Source organism: Elgaria multicarinata, chromosome 3, assembly GCF_023053635.1.
Source record: "Elgaria multicarinata webbii isolate HBS135686 ecotype San Diego chromosome 3, rElgMul1.1.pri, whole genome shotgun sequence".
NCBI lineage: Eukaryota > Metazoa > Chordata > Lepidosauria > Squamata > Anguidae > Elgaria > Elgaria multicarinata.
This window is the reverse complement of record NC_086173.1, coordinates 54,087,574-54,100,044: the sequence shown is the minus strand read 5'-3', so window position 1 is coordinate 54,100,044 and position 12,471 is coordinate 54,087,574. Positions and strand designations below refer to the sequence as shown.

General features: G+C 43.3%; 1 protein-coding gene across 1 annotated transcript in view; it reads right to left on the bottom strand.

Moving 5' to 3' along the window:
- The window catches only part of SPHK1 (sphingosine kinase 1), a 38,914-nt gene extending 36,152 nt beyond the window's left edge, over positions 1-2,762 (bottom strand). Inside the window, exon 1 of the mRNA XM_063120335.1 lies at positions 2,206-2,762. Within this exon, the coding sequence (XP_062976405.1) occupies positions 2,206-2,659 (454 nt within the window). The 5' untranslated portion in view covers positions 2,660-2,762. The remainder of the gene's footprint in view (positions 1-2,205) is intronic.
- Between the last annotated feature and the right edge of the window lie 9,709 nt (positions 2,763-12,471).

Below are 12,471 nucleotides of genomic sequence, written 5' to 3'. Positions count from 1 at the left end.
TGCATTTCCAACATCATATTTGGTGGAATGTGGTTTTAGTGTGGTCTGCCTACTTCTCCCCAAGCAAAGAAATCGACTCCAGATTACTAAATGTGGTGATTTAAGACTCATGTTAAGTGACTTTAAACCAGACATTGGGAAACTGGTATCACTTCATCAAGCCCATCCATCACATTAAGAATTTACAGAATAGTGAGGTACTCTACCCTAGTTACTAAATGTGGTATCTAATATTCTTGCTAAATGACTATCAGACTTTGAAAAGATGATATCACTGGATCAAGTTCATCGACTATGTTTAATTGAATAAACTAAAAAAATGTAATTGGATTTTGAATAAATATTCAATTGTTATTGTTTTGAATTTTATTGTTATTATCTTCCTTAGTGCGTCGTTGAAAACCGCTATTCTGAATAATGACTTTCATAGTGTAGGGTAGGGGGCACTGGGCATGAGTTTGTGGAACCAAGGGGGCGGTTACCTGAAAAAGTTTGGGAACCACTGCATTAAATCAACTGGCTAGGAGGCAAATAAGCTAAATCTAGAATGCTAGAAAGACCCGAGCCAAATCAGAAGTTATGCTGTGACATGCAAACCCAGACACTATGGGTTAATCATGGGTTAAACAACTAACAATTAACCTTGGAACCAATAGTAGGTTAAGTGTAGATTGTTTAACCCAAGATTAACTCCGAGTTTCCACGTTCGCACATCACACAATAACTTCCGATTGCCATTGAAAATAGCAGCAGTGTATAACCATAGCAATTAATTAACCCACAATTTGTAGCCATGCCATGCAAACTGGGTCAGTAATCAACGACCTTAAGGTGGCTATTCTTGAACCATTGCAATTATGTTTGTGTCATCACCCGACAATATTTTGTGAATGGCAACTGTTCAAATAATTATCATTGTCAGCACTGTTCGCATTTCAGTTTCCTCCAACAATACAGTTATATCTCTCCACCTCATCACAGCATATGCATATAAATCTACCAGCTTGAGATTAGCACTTCATGCATTTAATGAAGTGGGTAGTATTCATGAAAGCTTATGCCAGAGTAAATGTGTTAGTCTTTAAGGTGCTACAAGACTCTTTGTTGTTTTAATTATAGTCCATCTTACTCAAATAGGATTTATCACGCAATCCAATGCATATTTACTTATAAGTATGGATCCTACTGACAGGTAAGCATACACAGAAGGCTGCAAGTAACAGAGCAATCTTATGTGTTATGTCTTATGTTTAATGGGGTTTTCTCACTAGTTCAGGATTACAGCCAACATCCCATTCAATTCAGTTATATTTACTTCAAAGGGTCATGTTACACAGGCCATTTAATATGTTTTAACATTCCTACATGAAAAGCATTTTAAGTTATACATGGGAATTAAACTACAGTGTGTACATATGACTATCATGCACATAAACATTTTGCTGCATGCATAATATTCTGGGAACCCATAATAATACTGCTTCCCAACATGCACACACCACTAAATATTGACTCTACAGTTAATTCCTACAGAGAAGTAATTTCCCTGTAGGAAATTTGTAGTATGTGAAATGGCCCTATCCTGTCTTAAGTGAAAACACATCAGTTTCAGGCATCTGTGGCTAAGACTCCCCCTCAGTGCCCCAGGCCCTGCCACCAAATGTCTAGGACAAAGTTTTCTAAGCCAATGAACACTTTTAGCATCTTTAGTCATTTTTATAGGCAACTTCTAACTCCAAAAGGTGATTCAGGGGAAGGGCTGTAGCTCTGCTTTGCCTGCAGAAGTTCGGTCCCCAGCGTCTCCAAGTAGGGCAGGAGAGACTCCTGCCTGAAACCTTGGAGAGCCGCTGCCAGTCAGTGTCGATAATACTGGGCTAGATGGACCCATGGTCTGATTCGGTATAAGGCAGCCCCGTGTGTTCCTATGAATTACAAACGTAACTTTATCCAACCATGGAAAAATATTATGCCCATTTTACAGATAACAACCCCCCCCCCATCCCTCCGTGAGACTGCAACCCTAAAGACACGAGCTAGGAAGTGAAGCCCACGGAACAGTGGGACTTACTTCCGAGAAAACGTGCCTAGGGTTGCGCGAAGAATCTCAAGCAAAGCTGGGCTATGATGGCAGGGGCCGCCGGAGGAGTCCACGGTCGTTCAGTCGCCCCCGGGAGATTCGGCACATGCCTTTCCCCATCCACTCACCTTCCAGTTTGGGGTTCCGGGGGACTGAAAGTTCCCGAATCGTCCTAGCCCAGGACTCGGCGACTCTCCGGTTCTCCTCGGCGTCCCCCGACGCCAAGACGCAGAAGGTCTTGGCCACTCTCTGCCTGGACTCGCCGGAATCCCACCAGCCCTTCTTGAAGGGGTAGCAGAAGACGGTGAAGTAGGCGGCCGCCGGCTGCGGAGCGCCCTTGCTCTGGAAAGCGTAGCAGCCGATGCAATCCAAGAGGCTGAGCGCCGCCGTGAGGCTGCTGTCCGGGGCAGCCGCCGAGTCCAGCCGGCGCATCTGCAGCTCGGCGCGGCGGGTGAGACTCAGGGCATAGTTGGGCTTCTGAGCCGGGACGAGGCAGAAGTCGCCCGAGAGCAAAACTTCGTCTTCGTCGGAAGCGCCGCGCTGCTGGGGGGCGCCTTTGCCGGGCTCCGGGTTTTCCTCCATCGCCGCAGCCTCATGGAGCAGACGAGCCGGCGCGGAGAGAGGGCAGCGCTGCCCAAAGAGCCCGGCTTAAGAAGCAGCGCCAGCGCCGCTGCTGCCGCCGCGCTCGCGGGCTTCCCAATGAGTGGCGGAGGGCCGGCTCTGACACCGACGCTCGGACGCTTCGCTCTCTGCTGACGCCAGGAGGACGCTCTGGGGAATGACACACCCGGCGCGACTTTATTCATAAAGCTGCAGGAGCAATTCCCTCGTTCCTATTTCGAAAACTTATTTTTAAAAAAAAAAAAAAAACGGGGGCTCCTCTAAAGAGCTTCTCTGCGGCCCAGGAACTCAGTCCCACGCCTGTGGGTTCAAAAGTCCCACTCAGGGCCAAAATAGGCATTGCTTTAAATCTATTGGCCACGTTTCTCTCTCTTTTATTACATTTTTACTTTAGAGTGGACTGGGGCCCTAGCATTGGGGGGGGGGGTTAAGATGGGAAGCTCTGCTCCTAGTCTAGTGTAAAAATGAAAACAAGAGGTACCTGCTAGACACAGATTTAAATTAATGTCTGTTTTGGCCCTCAGTTCAAATTACTCCTTAGCATTCCTGGGATTTGGGCAGACTACTCTCCCCCCCCACACACACACACCTGTCATGGTCCCAGACGTCATGCCACCACTGGACTCTTCAGAGGAGGAGCTAGAACCATCAGAGCCAGTTGGCCCCTCAGAAGATCCTGGCACTGGCCAAGATGGTCTGGGATCCTCAGGGGTGAGGCCTTTGAATCTGCTTCCCAGAGAAGCTGAGAGATCAGCTGCAGAGGAAAATGCCAGCCACCACCTAGCCCCTGAGAATGCAGGGGCTTGCCTACTGAAAAAGAATATTCATGATTTGAGCCTTCCTCATGAGGACATCTGACAAGCCTCTGTTGAGAAACAGCTGAGTACTGCGTGGGGTTCTAGTAGCTTTAGGTACTAGTAACCTAGTACTCACTGGTAACTTGAGAGCTGCTGGAAACAACGGTTGAGTTTGGACAACACACTAATCAATGGTTGTTTTCCATTTTGTTCCTATTAAAGAAATAACCCCATTGATTAGCGTGTCGTCTGAACTCAGCCAATGTCTCTGCCAGTTCCAGTATCTGCTACCTTGATTCCCCTGCCTCGCCCTGTGATGGATATTCTGTGCTAATGACCCTTGAACTGTTTCTTGACCCAGCTCTGTACCTGACTGTTTACTGTGCTTGACCTTCTGCTTCTTACCTTGACCGCTCCTCCTTGATAGACTGACTGGCTGAGTTTGGATGACACTAGGTTGACCATATGAAAAGGACAGGGCTCCTGTATCTTTAACAGTTGTATTGAAAAGGAAATTTCAGCAGGTGTCATTTGTATATATGGGAAACCTGGAGAAATTCCCTCTTCATCACAACAGTTAAAGCTGCAGGTGCCCTGCCCTCTTTTAAATCTGGTCACACTAGTATAGCTCCTGCAGCTTTAACTGTTGTGATGAAGAGGGAATTTCACCAGGTTCTCCATATATACAAATGACACCTGCTAAAATTCCCTTTTCTATGCAACTGTTAAAGATACAGGAGCCCTGTCCTCCTTTTCATATGGTCACCCTAGACAACACACTAATCAACTGGGGGGGGGGTTAATAGGAACAGAATGGGAAACAACTGTTGATAGCGTGTCGTCTGAACTCAGCCACTGTGTTCTGACTGCTGCCTAGACTTTTAACCATTCTTTCCTTAGCCGAACCCTCATTGGACTGCAACCTGTCTGCTTAACCACTTGCTGGCCAAACTGACTATTCTATTGCCTAGCTCTCTATTTGTGCTTATGAAGAGCCAGAATTCAGTCTAGAGCAGGACACCACCACCATGAACAGAGCTGGCTAAATCTCTTCTACAACATAAGTATTATGGGGGCAAGAGTCATCTCCTCCTTTGTACCTCGGATTCTCCAGCCTTAAGCCCAGGTGGAAAATGTCTTTCTTTGCAGATGTTTTTGTACTCCAGCTCCCATCAACCCCAGCCAGCATGACCAATGGTCAAGGATGATGGGTGTTAAGAGTTTATGAACATTTGGAGGGGCCCAGGTTCCTCACCCCTGCCTTAGATCTTCACAGGGTTGGCCATATGGGCAGCAAGAGCTATCTAGGAAGGTCTCCAGCTAGGGCAAGTCTACTTTGACATCCCTGTGAAAATGTATTAATGCTGGGAACACAAATCCAGTTCCAAGGATCAAAATTGCATGGTTAGGTTTTGGTGAGATTTTCTGTGTATGCTTTTTACTTCCATAGCATTTGGTTCTATTGAGTTACATTGGCTTTGCCCAATGATAGCAAAACAAAGTGTTCCATGCACACAGCTATGTTAGAATTGTTATTTACCATGTCATATAAATGCTGAGATGGATAGGGTTGCCACCTTATTCTAGCTGGGTGCCTGTGCATTTAACAGTGTGTGACAGGCAGGAACATATCTAGAGGGGACCAGGTTGGGGGAGGCTGCAGTAATCCAATCTGGATGTGACAAAAAGCACTTCTGGGTCAGAAATAGTGTGTTGCATGCATGTAGATAGTAATGTGATCCCATCTGTATGCAATGACTGACTTTGCATGTCTATACAGTACATAATGTCTTTTTAGATTTACACACCCATATTAATTCCCATCTAGAAGTGCTGGATCTTTTTTGTTTGGTTCTACCCCCATTTTCTATTTATTCATATTATTCTGATTATGAGCATCATCAGATGAGTTTTTTTATTGCACATTCATTACTGTCCACTCACGGTTTTTTGTGGGTCTTTTTGATGATGCTGTTGGCCTCCGGTGCATCTCCTGCCCCTTCTACTCATTTTCCTGTTGCAAAAAAAAGACCCAGAAAATCTGACTTTTTTGGCTGTAACGAAATGTGCCGCCATTTCTTGCTGTGTGCAGGAGAAGCAGCAAGATAAAAACACTCACTGAATGGGCCACATGGTCATTATTTACTTCCTCTTTCTTCCCCCTGTAAAGAAAGAGGAAGTATTGTGGGACAGAAGTGGGGGCGGGGAGCGAAGGCAGGGAAACGCCATTTTCCTCCTGTCTCTATATTAAGTTTTTAATTGATGTTATAAGCTGCCTTAGGTGACAAAATGTAGGCTAGAAATTATTTTATAAATACATACATATATGCAGACATACTTGGCCCTGGCAAAAACAAAACAAAAAACCAGCATTCACCATAGTTAAAGCCGTGGTTTAAGATATCGTATGAACAAGGGCCCTTCTGTGCTAGAATTGTGTAATGTGTGAAGCAGCTCTTAGACTACAGTAATTATTTTCTCCAGTGTAGCTCCAAGTGGAACTTATAGTCGAGTAAGCATGCTTTAATTCAGGGTACGAGACCTGTATTATAAAGGAAGTAGTGTATGGAATTAGCCAAAGTAGATCAAAATTAATTGGTTGGTTGACAAAGGAGTAGGAATGTAAAGTAGAAATCATTCAGTAATATGGAATGTAATAGTTAAGTTAAAGAGAGACTGCTGCAGAATGTACTTTGGACTTTGGTGCTTCCTGTTCCAACGTAAACAGTAATTGTCTCCAAGGTGTGTCTGATTACAGTAACTTCGCAATTCACAGTAATTTTGTGCAATTGTTACCATGCAGATTGGACTGCCACCTTCCCTCCACCTCATGATCCTGTGACACAGAAAATGACCTAGGCTGCTTCTTTGCTATTATTTATTTATTTATTTATTTATTACATTTTTATACCGCACAATAGCCAAAGCTCTCTGGGCGGTTCACAAAAATTAAAACCACAATAAAACATTAAAACCACAATAAAACAACCAACAGGTTAAAAGCACAATTACCAAATACAGTGTAAAAAGCACAACCAGAATAAAACCATGCAGCAAAATTGATATAAGATTAAAATACAGAGTTAAAACAGTAAAATTTAAATTTAAGTTAAAATTAAGTGTTAAAATACTGAGAGAATAAAAAGGCCTTCAGCTGGCGATGAAAGCAGTATAGTTTAAGCGCCAGGCGGACCTCTCTGGGGAGCTCATTCCACAACCGGGGTGCCACAGCGGAGAAAGCCCTCCTTCTAGTAGCCACCTGCCTCACTTCCTTTGGCAGGGGCTCATGGAGAAAGGCTCCTGTAGATGATCTTAAGGTCTGGGCAGGTACATATGGGAGGAGGCGCTCCTTCAAATAACCTGGCCCCAAACTGTTTAGGGCTTTAAATGTCAATACCAGCACTTTGAATCGGGCCCGGACCTGGACTGGCAGCCAATGAAGCTGGAAAAGGACTGGCGTAATGTGATCATTTTTGAAACAGCAATACACCGTTTCAAGTAAATTACCAATATACAATCAAGGAAAATATTCTGAACAGTGTAAGCTATGTGTAAGAACAGTCCGAAATGCAACAATCAGCTAGTGAAAATTTTCATGCCAAATATTTCCAGAGTGGTTAGCCATGTTAGTCTGCTGCAGCAAAACCAACAATGAGTCTTGTGGTATTTTAAAGATGAACAGCTTTATTATGGCATATTCTTCCACAGAGACATTTATATGAAAGAAGTTGGAATGCTTTTATAGAAAAGAACCAAATGGGACTCCAGTAATTGGTGTGGTGTTCAGAATTTAATGCATCTGATGAAGCAGATTCTATTCCTCAAAAGCTTAAGCCATAATAAATATGTTAGTTTTTAAGATGCCACAAAACTTTTTGCTTTTGCTTTTTTTTTAAATAAAGAGAGAATCATTATCACTGAACAAGCTGCTGGTAAAGACATAGGGTCATAGGCAAGTTAAAAAAAATGGCATACCTGAACACAGAAAGTAAGTAGGTGCTTTCCCCAACGTTTAGCAGCATATAGAAGAAACTTTACTTGCTGCATCTGAGCTAGCCAAAGGACACATGAACATTTGAGGCTGATGGAATTGCAAACAACCTGTTTGTACCTCTTCTTGGCTCCAATAAGATGTTTCATTTTTTCAGTTTACTTATCTGTATTTTAGCCAACTTCTTGCCTCTATAAACCTGCTTATTTTTTTTAGTTTTAAAATATGCACAGTGGCACTAAAGTTTTGCTTTGTTAATGCTTAAATTAATTGATTAAAAGCAAGGCAGATTAGTAACAAGCCTCCTCATTATAGCTGGTTATGAGTGTGAAGTCTTCAGTTGTGTGCAGTACTATATTTTGCTTCCCTCATACAACTATTCAGAGACAGATCCAAAAGCAGGTCCAGGTTCAGAAGGTAGCAAGATTGGGCATTTGCCAGGGCCCCAGGACCAGCAGAGGGCCTAATAGTGTTGTCATTTTCACTTTGCACAGATAGTTCAAGAAGACTGGATGCAGCCTAAGAGGATCCTTGGTTTGTATGTTCCAACTCTTCCAGGTCAAGGGGGCCGTACCAAGTGTGTTATGCCTGAAGGCCCCCAAAATTCAAGAACCAGCACTGTCCAAAGGCAATGCTTCTTTGCGAGTACAGTGCTGGCCTTGTGTATGAAATTTGCCATGTTAGAAATAATATGGTCCATCTGCTTCTCCTGTTGGACAAGCAACCAGTACTTTAAATGTCCTACTATCGCACACTAGAAACCTGGACAGTGCATTCCTTGTTCTAAGTAGTAAGAATCTTAATGGATCCTTACACAGAGAATCCACTTGCTTTAAGATAATTATATGATGATGATAGTGTATTCGATCGTGTACTTGCATAATAGTTAATCCAGCACCAGATTATATCAGCAAACATAATGAAGTCAAACATGTTACAGAATATTAAAGAAAAATGAGGAGGGATATCAGTGGGAGTAGTTTTGCCATTGGCTGCCTTCTGATAAAAGATCAAAGTTGGTAGGTTGTGCAGTGCACAGTTACTGCTCCTCTGTCTGATTGGATGTGCCATTTTCGAACAGATTGTGCAACATTTGGCTTTTTGAATAGGGGATAAAGCTGATCTCTAAGGAGTCTTTAATCAGGGTTTATAAACTTTCATAATATCCCCTGAATGCACTTGTTTTCTTAGTCAAAGGATTTATTTTACATCTTACAAACTGGATGTTGTATCATATTGCACACTTTCTCTCCATTTTTTTAAAGCAATTGCAACCAATAGTTTCCACAATAGGAAAAATACATGTACAAAAATGCTTATTTGTGTACATGTTTTCTGCACATGGTGTCCCGTTTGACTTTACACTGGATCTAGGGTGACCATATGAAAAGGAGGATAGGTCTCCAATAACAGTTGTATTGAAAAGGAAATTTCAGCAGGTGTCATTTGTATATATGGGGAACCTGGAGAAATTCCCTCTTCATCACACTAGTTAAAGCTGCAGGTGCCCTGCCCTCTGTTAAATCTGGTCACTCTAGTATAGCTCCTGCAACTTTAACTGTTGTGATGAAGAGGGAATTTCACCAGGTTCTCCATATATGCAAATGACACCTGCTGAAATTCCCTTTTCTATGCAACTGTTAAAGATACAGGAGCCCTGTCCTCCTTTTCATATGGTCACGCTACTGGAACAGAATTGCCTCTCCTCTTTTGTTTAAGTTTGAAAGCACCCTAGTATACTTGTAAACTCCCACTCCTTAAACTGAAAGTCCAGTAATGGTTCAGCTTCCTGCTCAGGAGAGGGAAAAGGTGTGGCCAGTGATTTTGCAACCAATGTTGCTGTTGTTTTAAAAGGTTTGGTGCAGATTGAGGCCAAACAGGGGTGTGGTAAAATGGTGGGTCAAATGGTTTTGCAAACTCTTTATAAACATAAATGTATAAATAAGGGTAGTTATATAAAGGCCACATTTTAAAGAAGCCTTCTTCTTCTACAATACAAAGGTCTTTGGGTTATTTACAATAATCTAGACCTTATCAAGGGCTGTCTAAATGCCTGGAAAGCCCGGGGGGATGCGTGGTGGCCCAGTATCGATTATACAATCGATGCTGCTGCAATCATCCACCCACCCTGGGGCTTTTTACCGAAGCTGCAGAGAGAGAAAAAGTCGGGGACTTTCCTCATAGTCCACCAGTGCGAAGGATCGATCTTCCATTGCTTTGATCATGCAGAGCTGTGCATCTTCAAGTTCATAAACTACAGATCTGCTGGTTCCCTTACTCAAAAGTAAATCCCATTGATTTCAACTGCTAAAATCACATGCAGGCTTACCTTTGAGTAAACCCCATTGAACAGAGAGAGACTTCTGAGTAAACACATATAGAACTGATTTTTAATAGTGTGGTCACTCAGAAGTTTTCTTTTTAAAGTCTTAAAACAGCAAACTGGAAAGAAGTGCTCTGCAACCCCATGCTTACTTCTGAGGTCTTACTTCTGTTTACTCAGAAGTAAGTCTCTCTCTGTTCAATGGTGTTTACTCAAAGGGAAGCCTGCATCTGAGTTCATGCTCCAAAGCCTCTAGGCAGGGAATAACCATGTAGGGAGGGCGCGGTGCCCCACTACCACCAACTAATAAACTGTAGGGGGAGGTACAAAGGAGATCTGTGGGGGATCTGCATCTCAATGGAAGAACAGCGATATGCTGGTGCACACAAGAGGAGAGGTGTAAAGATGAATGAAACATAAAAGCACAAAGGTGTAAGTTGATCAGGCTTTCACACGCTATGGAAACGAGGGCAGATAATTTGAGGGTAAACCAGAGCAAATGTACAGGTGTGATGGAGCTCTAAGTCTTGTTGAACTTAATCTGACTTACAAGTAATCAAGCAGAGAATTGGGCTGTTTCATGGCCTTTCTGTTTGTGGGATTGAGTTCTAGATTCTAGATTGTGGAACTATTTTCTAGATTCTGCTTACTTGAAGGTACTTGGCCCAACCCTGTGTTCAAGTCAGAAAAATACCAGGCATCACTGCTACCACCATTTATTTTATTACCATTTATTTGTTATATTTATATCCTGTCTTGCAAGGAACACAAGATGGCTTACATGGCCCTCCTCTTCTCCATTTTATCTTTACAGCAACCTTGTAAGGTAGGTTAGGCTGAGAATCAATGAATAGACCAAAGTCACCCAGTGAGCTTCATGACTGAGTGGGGACTAGAACCCAAATCGCCTGAGTTCCAACACTTTAACCACTACACCACACTGGCTCTCAAATGAAAACCTTTCTGGCTTTTGAAAAACCAGAATACATTTCAGCTAGGTGATATGACATTACAGAGCCTGTTTTAGTTCTTCTGAAACCACAAATTGTGAGGTCAAGTCTTGTGGCAGAGCTGCTATTTGTGGAGGTATCCCATCCTGCCCCTGTGATGACATAAGATTGGGTTCCCGTTATACATTCTGTTTTGAAAAACATTGCCTAGGAAAAGGAAGGATTGTGGGCATCCCTTTAAAAGTAAAATACTCTGGCAAAAGTTCCTCCTGTGTCTGGTCTCCACTGTTTGATAGACAGCATATTATGCTGTGCACCAGTTCCCTGAGAGATTCCCCCCCCCCACTCAGAACACACTTTTGTGGACACTAGAAATCCAGGCGGTGTGATGCGAATGTGAAGAACCCAAGCTGTAACCTTACAAATTTTGGTCATCATGACACTGTTTTATTAGAGGGTTCACACTTGTTTTCAATTATCCTGGGGCTGTCTATAAGCAGGGAAACCCACCCACCCTAGTGGTTGTGAATCTGCACTGCATCAGTTATATGATGCAGTGACTGAATTGCAGACACCACGGGGCTTTGCCACAAAGCTATGCTTTGAAAACATCAGGGACTTACCCCAACTTTTTCATTGGGAGCAAGGTCAGTATGCCTCTTACATCATCTGACCTCACTCTGGGGCCAATTTGGGGGGCGTTCCTGGTGGAAGGCAACTGGTGATTAGTCACCTTCCACCAGAGGACGGGGGTGACTCTGGTCCCAGAATGACTGCCAGAAAACCCGTGCTCCCTCCTTGGTTTCGGGATTACCCAATGCCACCCCAGGTAAGTAAAATTTGGGCTTTTGGGGGAAGGTGGCACCAACTTGGTGCCATGAAGATAACCTCCTTTTTGCTTGCTTATTTGCTCACGAATCTCTCCCATGCAAACTAGCTGTCTGCCACTTAGTTGACACCTTTCCAAATCTCCTCAGAGTTATGTGTTGCAGAGTGGAATAACCCAGGAGTGGGGAATGGGTGGCCCTCCACACTTGGCTGGACTGCAACTCCCATCAACCCTAGCCAACATAGTGAGGGATGTTGGGAGTCGCAGTTCAACAACATCTAGAGAGGCACATGTCTCTCATCTCTGATGTAACAAAAGAATGTGTGGAGGCATTCGTGACAGCAGAGGAATGTAACAGAATAGTGGGTGGAGTGAGAGTGAGAGTGAGTGACTGGTGGGGAGAGTCAGATGAGCAACTTAGAAGAGGAAGGAGGGGAGAGGAAGGAAGGATGAGGCAAAAGATTGGTAGCTGGAGTAGCTGTTGAAGAGGTGAATCAGAAAGCTTAAGATGGTAGAACACAACTATGTTCTGTACCAAATAATGATTTATTCTGGCTATTGTTTTCCATCAATAAATATATTTAAGGATTTTAATTCATGTATGTGTTCTGGTCTGGGGATTCTAAGTTTAGCATATTACACCCTATGTGTTTGCTTTGGATTATACAACCAAGTATATAACAGGGAGAGACCTACTGCTCTCTATAAATCAGTAGACAATAGCAACAGGTTAATTTGATTTATAGGTTATTTGGACTCGGCAAACAGGTTGAATGACTTGCTCAGCAAACAGGTTGAATGGCCTCTTGAGGCCAGAGCTTTGTTAGGGAGCCCTAGAATTTCACAGATGGTTTCCCCCTCCCCTTAATTGCCCAATGTCTGC